The sequence below is a fragment of the Phytophthora cinnamomi genome, assembly GCF_018691715.1.
Source record: "Phytophthora cinnamomi strain GKB4 chromosome Unknown Contig6, whole genome shotgun sequence".
Lineage (NCBI taxonomy): Eukaryota > Oomycota > Peronosporomycetes > Peronosporales > Peronosporaceae > Phytophthora > Phytophthora cinnamomi.
Genome location: NW_027150939.1, coordinates 1,287,887 through 1,305,218, shown reverse-complemented (window position 1 = coordinate 1,305,218; position 17,332 = coordinate 1,287,887). Strand labels below are relative to the sequence as shown.

The following is a 17,332-nucleotide window of genomic DNA, read 5'->3' as shown; positions in this document are numbered from 1 at the left end:
TCTCAACAATCTCGTCCCAGTCTTGCTGATGTGGGCCTACTACGTACACATTCACGGTTTGGGTCACCGATTCTACTGAGCGTTCTTGTTGTCCGTTTGCTTGGGGTCGGTAGCTGAGCGTCGCCCGCGACCTCGACCGAATTAGCTCGAGGAACGCTTTGAAGGTTTCGCTCATGAACCTCGGATCGCGATCTTGTCGGATAATCGAGGGAGCACCAAAGCGTCGAAATACGCATTCTTCAACGACGTCGGCGACGTCTTGTGACCTGGTGCTGCTCATAGCCTTGGCGACTACGTACCCAGTGAAAGAGCATTGGAATAGCAGCAGCGATGTGTTACTCCGCCGAGTCTTCGGCAATGGTGTCACAAAATCCATTGACAACAGCTGAAATGGGCGGTCGGCGAGCACATTGCCAGGCGAATAGCCCCTTAGGTGTGGTTTGCCTTTACTGGTGCTGCAGTCTGCGAAGGCACGGACGTAGCGCGTTCCTGTCGCGTAGAGCCCAATCCGATAGTAATCTTTCTTGACCCGGTGAAACGTACGCGCGATTCCTTGGTGGCCTCCCTCGATCGAGTCGTGGCAACTCTACAGGACCTCGGCGATCATAGTCGTCGGTACCTCCAACCTTAGCTGAGCTTGTGTGGCGCCAGTCTCGTCGACCTTGCGTCCTTTTTCCCACATAGGGCAACACATCCTCTTCGTCCAGGACAAACCGGTCGGTGAGTTTGCTTGCATTGGTCGCCGGTGTGAAGCTGAGGGACTCTATGTCACCCCGGAGGTAGGTTTTCAAGTCTGCCCACCGCCTTTCTTCGTCCTGGGCAACTTTGACTCGTCGGATACACTCTGACTGTACTGTCACCGGGTCTGGCAATTCTCTGACGTCTTCGGCTGTCGCTGGATTCGGTCCTGCAGAGTCTGTCTCCGTGTGGAGCGCTCCGGGTGCTTTGCTCGCCGAGCCTAGCGATGTGTCGGATGCGTTTATATTGTTTCGCTGTCTGGTTTTCGTTGACCTCTTGCTTCGGGGAATAGTTCGTTGATTGTTCGCGCCTACCAGCTTCAACCGCCGGCTGCGACTCCTTGTTAAAGCGGTAACTTGCGGTGCTTCATTGACTTCGTTCGCTGTTGGCTGCCTGCTGTCCGTCGCTCGTCGGGCGTTCAGGTCTGCTTCGGTAGTTATTTGCTCGTCGACGTAGAGCACCTCCGCAATCCTGTTGAGTGCTTTGAGCTCGGTCTTCCTTGTTTCGCTGAGCACCACCTTGGTGACTTGGCTCTCCAGTGCTTCGGTGGCCACGAATCGCCGAGGCGTTGTACGCTCTGGTTGCGTGTAGAACCGCACTGAGTTGAGTTTTACCGTGAGTTCCTTACGTTGCACCAATTTCATCTGCAGCGTCTCTTTCCGGCACGCGATCACACCATGGATTGCTGGATTGCAAGTCTTGAATCGCCGACAATTATTAAATCGGTCACCCCATCTTCTATCGCCTCCTCGACCCCGTTGTTCATGCCAGTATACTCGGCGATATTGACTGTCGTCGATGGCAGATGCGCACTCGCAGCGATCACAATGTCCCATACCGGTAGTCGCCACAGAATCCAGGAGCAACTCCCATGTCCGCCGTGCTTCTCTGTTTTCGCTGACCCATCAAAGGATAGGACGTAACCTTCGTGACACGTAACCTTCGTGACACGCTCGCATAGAGAAGGTGCGGAGCCATTCGTACACTCGCTGATCCTTTCGAGGGCGGAGCGAGAGGTGCCACTGCCTTGTCAAGCGCACGAACGGCGTGACCGACGATTGCAATAGCTTGGCGAACTCAATGTCTCGTTCCCGGACCCGCTTGACTTTCAGATGCCACTGCGATAGGAATACTGCGAATTGCACCGACCTGCCAAACAATGATTTGGACTGGAATACCCATTCCAGGGTCGAGAAGCGGGTACAAATGTGGAGTGTCTTCCCCGCGAGCAACGTGTAGCATACCTTGAGCTCCTGGAGGAGAACTAATACCTCCTTTTCTGCAGGGTGGTAGTTGTCATTCTCCTTGAGCACCCAACCGCAAAATTGGACCGGGTGGAGCAGGTCGTCTTGCATTTGCATGAGCGTACTGCTCAGCGCCCACTCGTTGGAGTAAAGCATTATATGCACCTCTTTGGCGCCGTCGAAATGTCGTAGGATCGGTGATTCGGCGACTTTCTGCCGTAGTGCATTGAAGGCATTACGGGCCACCCGGAGGTCACACCCGGGTGCAAAGTCGCTCTCTTTAGTTCGGTATAGTACTGCACCATAGACAGGCAACCCCTGGATGAATCGTCCATAGTAATTTAGTGCTCCTAGGAATGACTGCATTCCTTTCTTCGACGAGGGGAAAGGTAACTCGGCAATGGCAGCGAGCTTCTAGCTGTCGGCTTGGGTACCGTCGCTAGTGATTTTGTGTGACAAAAAATCGACCTTGGTCTAGACAAATATGCTCTTTGTGAAGCTGACACTGATCCGGCACTCGGTGAATCGGGATAGAAGCCAGTCCAAGGTCATTAGACACTCGTCGAACGATGCTTCACCGAAGCAAATGTCGTCGACGAAAGACCAGTGATGGCCGGGATTGACCCGGTTCGCCAGTCGCAAACACGTCGGCATCTGGGCTGTTAATCAAATCCATAAGTGGGTCAGTCTCGGCGAGGGCCAAGTGTCAGCCTCATACTTTGTCTGCTAGCTGTGTTGGTCGACGCTCGGCGAGCCACGAGACCGCACCACGAAATCCTTGCGTAGGGCTTGCGCCTTGGCTTCAGCTTGCTTCATTCGCTGAGAGAACGCTTCCCAACCTCCTTTCGACTGTACGTAACCCCACAACGCGTTATCAATCATCCGCTGGTAAATCATAGGCGCTTTTTTATAGGCCAAACGGCATGCACTACTGCTCCAAATGACCGAGCGCGCAAACGAACGCTGACACCCACCGGGCACGCATCGTCATCATGATCGCCCAAAAAACGCTGACTGCATCCAGCGAGCAGAACCATAGGTAACTCTCCATTTCAGTCAGTAAAACGTCGACCAACGGCATAGCGTATTCCATGATGAGCGTAATAGCATTCACCATCTTGTTTTTTAGCACGATTACGATCGCCGAGGCCCATGGACTGCTCGAGAACGCAATTAGTCCAGCCTCTAGCAACCCTTTCAGTAACTCATAGAACTTCCTCAGGTATTTTAACGGAATTCGCCGAGCTCGCTGCTTGATTGGGGTGTGGCCTCGCACATCGATGTCACATACCACACCATACGTCGGTGGTGGCAGTGCTTTTTCAATCATGATTTCTTCATGTCTGCGCAGTGTCTCGACGAGTCGGCGCTGATCCACCGGAACTAACGCCGGGTTCTTCACGTTCGGCAATCCATAATCCAAATTCGTCGAGGCTGGTGTGGTGAGGTCCGGCAGGAAAGCGAGCTCATGTGCGTAATCCTCAAAGTGTATCTCCATTGCTTCATGCTAAAACTCGTCCCCCTCTGTGTTGTCGCTGTCCGCCGCGAGGGCTTCCGCGGAAGTAGCGTAGCGGAGCCGTAGATCGTCGAGCGGGTCATCCGCAGCCGAACCTCCTAATTCTTGGTCGAGTTCTAGCAAGCTGGCGACTGTCACGTATACAGGCTCAGCGACAGCTCCCAAACAATCGAGGATTGTACCCTGAACGAGATCTGGTCGTGCGCTCAACGCTCGCATTCCCCCACTCTGCAGCTGTAACATACTGAATAGCTGTGCGGCTCTATCATCATCGAGTGGGAGCCGTGGGTCTTCACATACGATTTTTTGTTGATTCGCCGACCGACTTTCCTTGGATTCTTCAAGCTGCTGGGGGGTCCAGAGCTCACCGATGAGTATCGTGGCGGCAAGGGAAAGCTTAACCCCGGTGCTTCGTCTGATATTTCGTTCTCTTTTCGACTCGGCGAGACTCCATCTATCACCCCTTGTTCTCGTGTTGCGTCTCTATGTGCTAGGTCATCGATCTTCTTCCGCTGTTCTTCGCAGGTGTGTCCGCGTGGGGCGTCGTCAGGTCGCCTGTGAGTGCCTCCCGGCGGTGCTATTCCTTCCTTTCTACCGCTGAGGGCTGTCTTGCCAGCGATTCCTCGTAGAGATTGCGTTCTTGCTTCAGAAGGCGCTTGGTTTTCGACGCTCCGTAGGCGATAATCTGCCACTCGCGATATTTTTTGGTGTGGCGTTGAACGTATCCATCGTCGAGTGGCAGATCTCCACGTGGTATCCACCATACAAACGTCAGGTGAGCTGGACACCAGACTTGAGGTTCGGTAACATTCGTCAACCTGATTCTAGCCGGCCGACCGGACTTGCCCAGCACAATAGTTGGGACTAAATCCTTGGTTTACCGATTCCAGAACTCATGGGTGGCCTCGTTTGGCGGGTTGCGCTGCAATTTGAACTCGACGGTCTCGCCCGAGGCTGCTTCCATTGCATTCGATGGACGCCCGGGTACATGCTGTCCTGAAGTCCGTTCGTCAGGTTCCCTTTGTGTCTTAATCAGCGGTACCACTATTTCGTTGGGATTCAGCATCGTTTACCGGAAAAGATCCAACCTAACTCCCGCCGGTATCATGAAATCTGTCCCGAGGATGACGTCCACCCCCGCGTGGTGTGGCATTATCAATACCTCAAACGTGTAGACGAGCTCCCAGTCGAGAGTCACCTTGACCACGGCGCGCTCATTCGTCCAGACCATGTCTTTAGCGATACCTTGGATGTCAATTCGCTTTCACTCTCCGTCTCAGCCGCAATCTTCTCGCAAAAGATTCGCTGACCGCGCTCACATTCGCGCCCGTGTCCAGCAATATCTTCCTCCTGTCATTTACTGCTCCCATCACAAGCGCTCGCATCCGCGAGCGTTTATCAAACCGCGTCCTTGACCACCACCCCTGGCGTTCACCTTGAAGCAGTGTTACCGCCCGGTCCCGCGGTGTCCTCGGCTCGCGCACCGTCGCACTTGTGATAATCCCGGTGTATTCGTCGACCTCCTGACTTGGTTCCAGTATGGCTAATTCGTCGACCGGGCTAAGTCTCCTGTCATTGTCACGTTCAGTCTCCGTCACATCATAATTTTCCTGCCTGTTGCTTCGCCGAACAGCGGCGAACACGAAGTTCGCTTCAATCGCCGGCTCCGCCAACTGTGGCAGCCCGTTAGTGCCGAACCCAGTTATAGTTGGCGGGCGCGTTCGTTTAAATTGCTGGAAATTATGTTTTGAAGCACAGACGGAAGGAAGTCCTTGTCGTGCTTCGATTTCAGGAATTTGACTGCCTCCTCGTAGAGCTTGTGGTGTTCGCATTGACCATTCGGGTGTACTTGCGTGCAAAACTTGCACCACCGGAAGCACCGTTGCGCTGAGTGCCGCGGATCGCCAAAGGCCGCGCACGGCCCATACTCAGGGCGTCCACGCCTGTCCTGGTCTCTCCAATTAACTCGCCGAGCGTCATCCCGACGCCCTTCGCCCACTGCTGTGTCCGTGCGACTAGGGTAAATGATTCGCTGACTGCGCCCGGTCTCAGCCACGTCGACATAGTCGGTGTCGGACTCATAGTCGGAACTGGGTGAGCGATCTGAGTGATCGCTCAAGTCCGAGTAGTCGTCGGAGGTGGCTCGGCGGCGTGATATAATTGACATACGGTCTTGCCAGGCGTCGTAAAGCTCATCGACTGATGCTTCGGGCACGGTAACTGGCCTGCCATTGCGGTCATCACGGCGGTTTCGGCTGTCACCCCGGCGATCGTCCCTATCGCTTCGACGATCGTCGCGCCTTCCGGAGTCATTTCGTCTACTACCTTCACGGGCAGGTTTACGCGCACCGCTGCCTCGGTCTCGGTGACCATAGTGTCATTAATGCCGCTTCCACCTTAGCGATATTATCGCATCGCTGGGGAATCAGTTGTCGAACTAGCCTTTCGTCTTCACACGTGTCGAGGAAGCGCTTGACGTGCCTCGCACCGATAGATCCACCCGTCTCGTACATTATTTTCGCCGCGCGGGAGTAACCATTTAGGCGCAACAGGTAGTCACAGATGTGTTCGTCTTCGTCCCGCTTGGCGGTGTAGTATCGGTCTTCAGCTCTTTGGTCGTACTGCGAGCAATAGTAAGACATAAACGCCTCGCACAGCATGGACCACCGGCTGCGCGTCTTTTTTGGGAGTTGGTGGACCCAATTTCTGGCGCCGCCCTCCAAGCACAGTTGGAACGGCTCACACCAGCGGTTCTGCGAGGTGTTCGTTCCCTCCATTTCATAGATGAACTTCTTGAGCCACCGCAGTGACCGCTCACTGCGGTTACGGGTCCCGGAGAACTTCGACAGCTTGCTGAGCGAGATATGGTGCGTCAGCTTAATTCGCTGAGTTGCGTCTTCATCATCTCGCTGGTATGATCTTTTGACTTGTGCAGCCAGGTCCTCGCACGGGTCCGCATATTCGGGCTCGTCGTCGAAATCATTGGTCGTCATCGTCTCCAATGGAACCCGCTGGCGAAATTCGTCGACTCTCGCGATCCTTCTTTGGCGTGACCATGTGCGAGTCTATAAAGTATGGCGAGTCGATGGTCTTGCTGAAGACATTTCGCTTCGTGTCGGGGGTTCGCAGAAGAGGATCCATTGACGATTTCTTCGGCGTCGTCGGCAGCGGAACCGTGCTTGGATCGACATCGCCGAGTTTCCGCACCGTCGACGTTCCACATACACCGAACGCATCCTTCAGTTTCCGCTTCCACTTGCTGAGCTTCCGTACTAACTTCGCTGAGGTTCCACACAGCCAGTGCGACCTTGGGCGGCACTGCAGCGCACTCATCGCCCATCACCTGCTCGCCAAGCTGGGCCAGTCTAGAACTGTTGATTGGCGCGGCCAACTCCTTCTCGAGCGTCACCCATTTGGCTCCGCCGACTTCCTTCAGCGCGAACATCATCGCCCACGCGCTGGTGGCGGTCATTGACCGACGGATTTGTCCCAGTATCTTGTAGGCATTCGGAGTATCTCCGTTCACCGGCGGTCGACTTCCTGTGGTCGCCCGCTCGTCGTGCACCAGATTGCGAGCTGGAGTAAGTTCGTCGAGCTCGGCCTCCGGTCGGCGGGCAATCGGGCGCGGTGTGCCCGATTTTCCGACGACCACTGTTAATTCGTCGACCTCATCATCATCCAGCATCGGCACTGAGCCCTTCATTTCCACTGCATCTTCACTTCCATCTTCGTCAATCCCACTTCCATGGCCACGATCATCAACTTGGTTGAACTCCACAGAGCGTGGTGTGCTGGCCGTCGCCCTCGTCGTCACGTCCGCGCTTCTCGGCCGCGCGCTTGACCTTCCCCCAGCCGTCGCTGGAGTACCGCTTCGCGCGCTTGTCGGCATCTTAACCATCTTCACTTGTTTGCTCGTTGACGTGTAAGGTACCTAAAAAGTGCCACAACCACCCTGTTCCCGGGTCGTGGCACCAGTGTTGGTGTAGCAGACGTGCCAAAACGTTAGTTTCCCACTCCCACACCAACAACACCTACACTCGTTGAGTGTATGCTTGTCGGGTGATCCGAAGATCGCCCAGTCCGTTTACAGCGGTGTAGTGGCTCCTCCCTAGACACCTGCCAAGCCCTTGCAGGAACCGTGCCACGCGCACACAGCACGCTCCCCTTACTTCGCCGACCTCATCTTCTCCTTCTGCTTCTCCTCCTTGAACCCGTGCCCTCCACCAAAGGATGGACGGCGGCTTTCGTCTTGACGGACCGTCGGTGCAGAGCCGCACCAACCTTAATTCGCTGGCGGGCCGAAAACCCGCGCTCGTACGTTTGACGAGCTCCTTGCCCAGGGGGCAGATGTCCAGAAACCACCACACATTCACACACGCTTCTTGGACTTGCAGGGTGGACGAGATCACTTCCGTCACTTCGGTAAGCCGATCTCAGCGGTGGGCATGATCTAGTCCTACGGAGACGGTCGTACCTCGAAGAGTCGCCGCGTGCCGCTTGTGTTGGACCCCGAAAATTCCACTCTGTATTTACGTTTGCTTTGTTGGGCTCAACGGCCCTACCTAAGGCCCCTATACAAATATCGCATGAAAATGGGCTGTTACGGCCTCTCCAATGCTAAAACTAAGTCACTTCGCTGACCGACTCTTTAGCTCGCTGACCTCTTCGGCGAAACTACCCCGGTCAGTGTCCCGTGTACAAACTTGGGCCGGACTGGCTCTGGTCACCGAATTATGTACCTTGGTGTGGAATCAGAAATCGCTTCACCACATTCACCAAACCCAAACTGAAAACTAAAACTTACTCGCGTGTTAACCTCATGCGCAATTTCAGATCGAGGACTTGAAACTGTTGTCATGTCACGTACACCAAGCTCCACGGCGTAGTCTGCATCTGGTCCTATTGCCAACTCATGCTGTTTGGCGACCAAGTCGAACGCGAACCAGCTCAGTTGGAGAGCCAGCAGTGTAAGCTCTCGATCTTCGTACTCACGCGAAGGTCGACTGCCAATCCGGTGATATTCGGTGAGATACTGGTCCTCGACGTTCTTATGGAGTGTCATTAACGTCAACAGTAGCTGGTCTATCGTGAACGTGTCGGTAATAATATCCTTGATTTCCCCCCACTTACTCTCGATCCTGTTGTTTGTATTGTTCGTGAGATACGGGGTGTTACCGCGCCTGTACGACACCCACCCGTCCTGGTTGTTGTCCCAATTTGCCATAAAGGTGTGGTACAACTCGTGCGTAGTATCACCTCCGAGTAATTCCAACATAGCTCCTTTTGCATCGACATATTCGCTCTGGTTAGTCGCGTATACCAGCAGTCGAACAAGACTTTTCACCTCCTTTTTCACCGATGGCGCCAGCCGCGCGACCTGCTTCTTCAACCAGGTAATGACATGCCATTGACACAGAAGCTGGCGTGCGTCGGACAGCTCCTCCCGCAGATCGTCCTTCTCGTGGACGGCCTTGTCCGCCGTGACGACTTGTATCTTGGTCCAGTCCGGATTGTTCGCTTTGAAAATCTGCATCACACGCCGCAGATTGTATGTGTTCGCTATCTACAAGGGCATGATGAACATATTGACCCTTTGGCAAGTTTGTTAGATTACTGTTTTATCATACACAATACACTCATTCAACGCTACACTGGTACCTTGCCGAACACATCGTGCACTACAAGCTGAACAGCTTGTAGCGATTCATGATCGTGTCGTAAGTCGAGGCAACAAGAATCACCTCAGGAAATGCCTTGAACAAGCGTTTCAATCTCGCCGATTGAAAAGTGGCGATGCGGGAACGTTGGTACCACTATCCACGAGCACCTGGGCCGAATTTCCGCCGTTTTGCCTGCAAAACGCTTCCATTACCGCCAACGCGCGCTGTGCGTTTGTAAGACCCGCCTGCTCGTCAAGTTTGTACTGCTGCACCATATTGTGGACATCTCGCCGAATCGGTTCTTGCCTATTGCACGCAACCAAAAATACAAACAGCTTAGTTGACACCAACCAAATTGTGGTGTAGCAGAACGCCCAAATTAGTCCTCGCAACAGACACAACAATCGCCGAGCTAGTCGGCGTTTATCGGTCTGGGCTAGTTTATCCCCAGCGGTTCAGCCGTTCCGGGACAGCGGTGGTGGTCCTCGTCGACACCAGACAACCAAGCCAGCCGATCTTCCGGAAGTCAGCTGAGCCCACTGACTCCCGTTCCACACAAAACCGTGCCCTCCACCAAAGGATGGACGACAGCGCGCGAGCCCTTTTACGGGCCGCTGCGAACAAAGGCTTCTCAGCTAGAAGTGTTACGCAGCACCCGGGCTATCCGGCGTACCGGCCCGCAGACTCAGCGGGACTTGTCCTTGGCGCGCTCGGCGAGTGTTGCCCTTCCCGGGCCGACTTGTCTCTTGGCGCTACCTGTCAACACCCTACAAGCTATGCCTCTCGGGTGCTGACGGCAGACATAATCCAGCCCGTGCAGGGACTTACCAGACAGTGTACGCTTTTCTTGGACTTGGCAAATTCTGCTGTGTTTGTTTGTTATCTCTCCGAAGAGCTGCTAGGGCTCTAACCTACTTTATACAAATACCTAATGAAATAAAGGTGTTTCGGATATCAATTGACGCCTCACTAAGCCCTATGTAACTATCTTGAGACTTCTTGACTCAGTGAAAATTACCGTATCCTCTCTCCGTTTGAAACGCCGGACCGCTCTGACTTTGAAACACTTCGCCGACTTCTGAACTCGGTGGGAATTACCGTGACCGCTCCCACTCTGAGACACCTGACCGCTCTCACTCGGAGCCAGTACCGTAGTAGCTCTGACTCTGAGACACCTGGACCGCTCTAACTTTGAAACAAGTTCGCTTGTCTAGGCTGCTGCCACCGGAAGTCGGTGTCGGGCTACATACTAGTCACCGAATTGTGTTGTGGAACTACACAAAATTCACACTGAAGATAAACGATCATCAGCTGAACGTTCGCGCAGATATTGCAGTATCCCTTGCGTGTTTGCGCCAACCGTTTGCAGCACAGCCACGTCGTCCGTCAACTGGGGGTCCTTTACTGTCCAGTTCTCCGCGTAATTGTCCCAGATATGCTTGTTCAGGTTGTGGTTATGATTGCCCGTGGCGTTCACACACAAATACCAAGAGCCACTGGGCTCTGCTGTAACACGAATATTCACCCTTGGCTTGCACTTGGTGTCACGAACTTTGTTGTGAATGCGCTTGCCCTTGCCTTTTCGTTCGTAGGGCTGCCCATGCGTACATACCATCGTTTTGGAGTAGGTCACCCATTCTTTCGGAACCAATGACACTGCTTTTCTTGCCCTTTTTCCTGCCTTATTTCTTGCCTTCGCCACCCAAATTATCTGCCTGTTTCTCAGCGAGACCGCCGTACTTGTGGGCTTGGAAAACTACTGGAACGTCTGAGTCTGGAACCCATCAAAACATTCGTGGAAATCCTCCCACGGTTCAAACATGGTCTTGAATACGTAAAACCATACACTTCACGCGGAGATCATGCGTTTGGTGTGAACTTCGGTGTACGTTCGATGACCGAACGTACCGAACTTTACTGACTTCGTCGCGTTCATTGTCGTCTTCGACCTCGCCGTCGTCACCCACGTCGTCTTCGGCCACACTGCCCGCAGTTCCAAGCGGATAAGGCGCCTTCTCTTCGTAGTCGGGGTCGTCACCGGTGCTTGACTGCTCCTCGTCAACTTCGTCAAAAGCGGCTATCACATCAGTAAGCGCGCTGTCGTCCGAATCTGAGTCCGTCTCTATGCCGAACATATGACGCACCGCGCGCGCTTCCCATTGTTTGTTGCTTCTCTGGTCGCGCGCGTGCGGCTTGAGCCTCGCCCCATCTTCACCTCGAAGCATGGCGGTAGCGCTCCGGGTGCGTATGCTTCGGCCTTCAATAACAAGTCGACTCACATGTGCGTCGCGGCGTTCTCGCGCGACATTCGCCGCCCGTTGTGCCTCCAGCACACCGCGATCGTGGACTGGAAGCAGGGGTATATTCCGCAGAGATGCGCGAGGGTCGCATCGAAGGTTTCGCTGATGCTCGCGAAGCCGACTCCACTGCAACTCCGCGCTGTGGCGCTGCGCGCGCGTCACGTCGTCTCCTTGATTTGGCGGGTCCTCTGGCTCGCTCGTCTGGTAGAAAATTGTGTCAGTAAAATCAGTTAATCAAGTGGAAGTGCTTTCGAGCGTACCGTGGCGGTTTTCGTGCCAATCACGTGTTGGGACCTTCACCCTTGGTTCTTTCTTCAAGGGGACCGATCGGTGAATGCCATTCAATTCGAGAGAGCGGGTGCAGGGCTTACTTTTCGAAAAATCGGAACCACAAACGGTGAGGAAATTTGTCGTCGCCTCCCTCTCTCCAAGTTGAACCCGACCCTCGAAAACTGGCTTGATCTGACCTACCAAATGTCCACCGCATTCGACAGTAATCACACTAAACTTGGAACCAACATTTGGTGGCAACAACGTGTGCCACCAAAAACGCTGTTTAAAACACCGTTTCCCCTAAACCTTCATTACAGAATCCTAGTGAAAACGATAAATGTGGTGACAACTTTCACTACCCTCACCACCATCCATCCTTACGGCCTGCTCGCCAAGCAGAACCTCAGCACGTCTGAACACGTTGCAATGGTGGACGGCAAGCGCAAGAACTTCAACGACGCCGATGATGCGCTTAAATAATCTCCTGCGAGCCCTACAAGGGCGGCTACGGCACAGTAATGGAGAAGTGACAGCACTTCTCGCGCGACAATGCACTCGGCTTCCTCCACAGAGCAGCGGTCACTGCGTTCAGAGATAATCGCCGGTAGGCGCAGCAGCTTTACCAGCCTGAGGATACCGCCCACAGGGGACCGAAAGTCGTGCTCGGCTTTCGCGTCCGTGCACGCGAGTTAGTTGACGCGTACATGGCGCCGGCCGCTACCAGCTCCCCCCTGTACTGGACGAATGCTTTGCTCTGCGTCAAGCGCATCGAGATACACGCACGCAATGCCGTACCCGCTCAGAGACAGCATAACGACGCCGTTGGCGCTTCGGATGCGCTACGCCTTGGCAGCGGTGCCGGTGATGCAGATCTTGGGGCAGATTTGGCGAGCGAGCGGACATTGACGTCTGTGTCAACGCCACTCATCTCCACAGTACCACAGTGAACAGTAGACTATTATTGAGTATTCTCCGGTAGGCAAAATGGGAGGGTAGTGAACCTCCGAAAACTAAAAACTCGACATGATTTTCACTACCACCAAGCTCGGGCTGTGAGGGTAGTGGCAGTGAAAGTGCAATTTCGAAACCTCTCTATTATCGCAGAATTTGTAGCAGGATTAATCTAAAATTAGACCACAGGGTAAAAAATAGGGGTTTTCGTAAATTAAGAGAGTGTATCGTAGATATCAATGTTATGCGCGAGACAATACTGCAGGGCGCGAACAGCTACCGTTTATGAATAAACTGCCATGATTATTATAAGATGCGGTATTAACACATCTAACTAGTTCATTTTGTATGGAGCTGACTTGCATAGGCAAAGCTCAGAAACGTATAATGCAATAGTGGTTTATCCTTATTTTCCTGTAGTTATCTGTTTTGAGACAGCCTTACCTAAAAAGTGTATAACTTTCACAAAATACAAGCCAGTTACTAATGAGCCACTCGCGGCACAAGACCAGCCTCATTTCTCAACACTCCACCAGCAAGATGCCGACCGCCGACGCCCAAGTCCTCGGCCATCTTACTCGCTAGTGGGATGACGAGGTTGCCAACCTGCTCGAGGCGGCAGTGCGTCGGCTCTTGGCTACTTAATTTTTAGCAGCAGATATTTACACTAAACTCTCCTGACGTTCTCCTCTATATCATACTGACACGCACGATGGATCCGCTCATGCAAGCCTTCATCGTGGCGCAACCACCAGCCAAATCGCCGCAGCCGCCGCAAGACCTTCAGCACCACAGCGCTGCAGCGTTGATGGAGGTCAAGGCCGTAATTGGAGAGGAGACGCCGGCGACTCACTCGCCCGCGTCGTCTGAATCAGCCCCGCAGTCCCCAGTCCAGCAGCAGGCCGATCCCCAGTGGAAGAAGGGGCACATCTTCTAGAAGCGAAAGGCGACGCACACTATCCGCAAGGAGCAGAAGGCGGCGCTGGAGAAGGAGTTCGAGGCGCTGCAGGCCAGACTCGAGAAGATCAAACTCCAGGCGCTCGTGCAGCAGGACGAGGCAGCCAAGTCGTACCACGACCGAGCAGTGGAAAATGCCGTGCTGCAAGAGGCGATCCAGGGGTCGCAACTTATGATGGCGCAGGTGCGCGCTGCGGTCGGGGCACAACCCGAGCGACCTGCGTTTTGTAGCCTCGGTGCCAGAAACCTAAAAGTAAAATTTGGAATCACTACTCATTTTCATAGGATCGTACTTATCCCGGACACTTACCCACTGCTGTGATATTTGTGGCGAGATTCAAATCTATTAGAAATAACAGTTGTATTGCGATATAGCTTCGCCTACTATCTAACAAAATATTGCCCTATTAAAAACGCCTGTAATTGCATTTACGTCCGTTTTCTGAGACATTGATTATCATACGCAAAGATAGACTTTTTGCATCTGTTATCTGTAACTACTCCGTCTCAAGAATGTTGTCATAGTGCTAGATTTCTTGTGCGTATTCTGTCAAAATTGACTAAGGTTGCATTCTGCTCGTGTCATCCTACGCGATAGAGTCTAACGGTTCGAACTGTGCGCCCGGTTCAGGCACACGGTTCGATTTGGACCCATCGTGAACAAATGAATGGCTCTGGGCATCTATCGCGAGCTGTGTAAGAGAGATGTAGCATAGCTTCTCGGACATGGTCGGTCTCAGAAAAATGATCGGCATCTCCATCAAAGAATCGATGACCAACAGCCGTTGGGGTCGAAGCCGGCTTTGCTACGTTTAGGCGAGCACTACTGTAATACAGACTTCGGAAACGGGGAATGCGGCGGTCAATTGTGTCAAGCTTTTCTCGCCTGAGGGTAGACATGGAAACACTTCCTCAACGTTCATGTACAGTTAATAATGTCCATGAACCTAGACCATAAAAAATATTTAATCGATTTTCGCCTTCAAGTCACATCATAATGCCAACACAAACGAGCTACTTGATGATGCCAGGTGAACGTAATGATCATCAATATTTCCGGGGGGGGGGGGGGGTCATAGATAAGACCAAGTAGCGCAAGTTGATCTCTTTGCTTGGTGGAATCAGCGTTTCCGACGCCAAGTTTGTCAATTTCGGCTCGTGGGTTACGACTGTCAGTCCTCCAACGAAATTCGCTGTTTCCCATGTACGAGAATATCTCGAATGCCAGCACTTCGCAGCAGGAATTTGATTACGAGCTAGACTAAGGTAAATTTGGCCATGACTTACAGTCTCGTATCCTTCATTTTATTTTGCCGTGGTTAACGCCGTCTGTGTTGAAGACTAATCTCCGACCAAACATCTGGGGGCATCGTGCAGTTGCGACCAACTGTTTGTATCCACTTTGCAGGACTTGCGTAGGGCCACAGATTCTCAATCTCACTTTCCCTTTCGCATTCTACCGCCAAAGTGCGCTACGGAACCTCCCAGCGAGAGTGGGGGTTCCAACAGGTTTTGAGCCCAAATGAGCGATACCATTGACGCGGCCGCTCGCGCAAAGGCAAAAGTGCCGGCGCCAGCGAGTCACAAACGGATTGGTATGGTCGGAGAAACGGAAGATAAAGTCGCTGCCGTTGCTGCCAAGGACGATGGCGAAACCAATAGTCCTGACGGCGAGACGGATCTCCTGGTACTCATGCACGGAATCACCGAATGGCTGGATCGACTTGAGGAGTCACAAGCCAAGCTAGAGAAGACGCTGGAGGGAGATCGGGCCAAGTGTGAGAGCAAGGTGGACCCGATCCTGACACCCCCATGGACACGAGTTTGTTCGCATCAAGCCTTGGTCTAGGTGCACGCATGCCAATGGGCCAACTCAGCGGATCGCCATGCACGCCAATCACGATATCGCCAGTGAGGCCGCCGCCGGCGCACCAGTACTTCGGGGTACAGCTGCATAGCTACGGCGGAGAACTCTCTGAACTGCAGCGGCTCTATGCTGCAGCGCAGGCGCAGGCTCAGCAGCCACCTCCGACGGCATCACAGCACCAAGCTGCAGCAGCGCAGCCTGGAGTCGGACAGCAGCCATTTCGCTATCCTGATGCTCGACAGAAGAAGCTGGTCATTCGCGCGTTTAATGGCAAGGAGCTGTGCGTCGGTTTGGGGTCGGGCTTCTTAGAGTGAGGCAGACGCTTTGAGAGGCAAGTGGCACTTGCCCAGTCCGCCTGCGGGTTCCTGTGGCCGGAGGACGTGAAGGTCGACTTGCTGGGGAACTACCTGTCAGGCACGACAGAGCGATACTACAACAAGCAGGCCTGGTGGTCGCAGATGCCAACGTTGCAGTACGTGATGGAGAGGATGTTGGCGACCTACAAGACGAACATCACGCCTGCTCAAGCGATGAAGCTGTTCACGGCGCTTAAAGACCCCAAGCGCACATGGTCAGAATATTATATGTACCTCGTAGCGATTTCAGAAACATGCAGGGGTGGTGCGGACTACTTGGTCCTGAACAACATCGTGCAGTACGCATCTGCGGTCCTGCGCACTGTGTTGATGGCCAAGGTGGATGGGACCAGGACGGAATACCTGCAGCAGTCAGAGGAGCTCGCGCACTTCGCGCAGTCGTGGGAGCTGGAGACCAAGGACAAGAACCTCTGAAAGGAGATGGTCGGCGCGGTTAGTGAGCTCCGTCGCATGGAAATGCGACGCTGTCACGAGTGCAGTCAGGTCGACCACTTGCGGGCTGCGTGCCTAGGCACCCAAGGGAGAGGCGCGGCGGACATCATGTTGGCTGTGAACGAGGTCAACATGGCCGCGGAGAAGGTCTGGATCCTGGACAGCAGCTCCAGCCATCATCTGGTCACCGATGCGTCGCAGCTCGAGGGCGTGGAGCCGTACGTGGAAGCGTGTGTGCAGCCAAACGGAGATCCGCTGAACATTACCAAGAAGGGCACACTCACGTTAAAGGTTACGGCGTGCGGAAAACAGCAGACTGTGAAGCTGGTCGATGTGTACTACGCCGAGAACGTGGTGCACAATCTCATTTCCTACGGCACACTAGACTGGAAGGGCTTCGTGTTGACAGAGAGGGGCGGCCGCCGTGTCATGGCCGGCAGAAACGGCGGGCGTATGGTTTTCGATGTCGACCTACTGCGATCCGTGCTCGTTGTGCACGCGAGTGTCGTGAAGGGGCGCGAGGGCACGTCAGAGGTGATCATGGCGGTTTTGGATAAGGAGGTTACAAAGCCGGCCGACGTGTCAGGTGATGTCCAGCGAGGCACGCTGGTGGAGTTCCACCAGAGATTGGGGCACTTGAACTACGACGCTGTTGAGAGGCGCGCACGAGACCCGAGCTCGGGCATCGAGCTCACGGACCGTCGGCGCGTGCACTGCCTGACCTGTGCGCAGGGCAAGCAAACGAAAAACGACAGACCGAAGTAGGACACGGGCAGCAACTCGCCCATCGACCGTGTTGGAGGAGTGAGCTGCTCGGACTTGAAAGTGCTGATGACTCCGCGCAACCGCCTGAACAACAGGTACATGATCAACTTCGTGGATCACTATAGCAACTACTGCAGAGTGTTTTTAGCGCGCACGAAAGACGCGGTCGCCACGCAGTTCGAGCACTTCTTAGTGTTTTTTTAGAAGCAGTTAAATTGTCGGGTTCATATCCTGCGTACGGACTCAGGAGGA

The 17,332-nt window shown here is 53.9% G+C and overlaps 1 protein-coding gene across 1 annotated transcript; it reads left to right on the top strand.

Moving 5' to 3' along the window:
• Positions 1 to 13,394: 13,394 nt before the first annotated feature.
• IUM83_07547 (uncharacterized protein) lies at positions 13,395 to 13,619 on the top strand (the record flags this gene model as incomplete). Its single annotated transcript, XM_067931857.1, has 1 exon — positions 13,395 to 13,619. One exon carries the CDS (start codon positions 13,395 to 13,397, stop codon positions 13,617 to 13,619), a length of 225 nt encoding a protein of 74 aa, XP_067799063.1.
• Between the last annotated feature and the right edge of the window lie 3,713 nt (positions 13,620 to 17,332).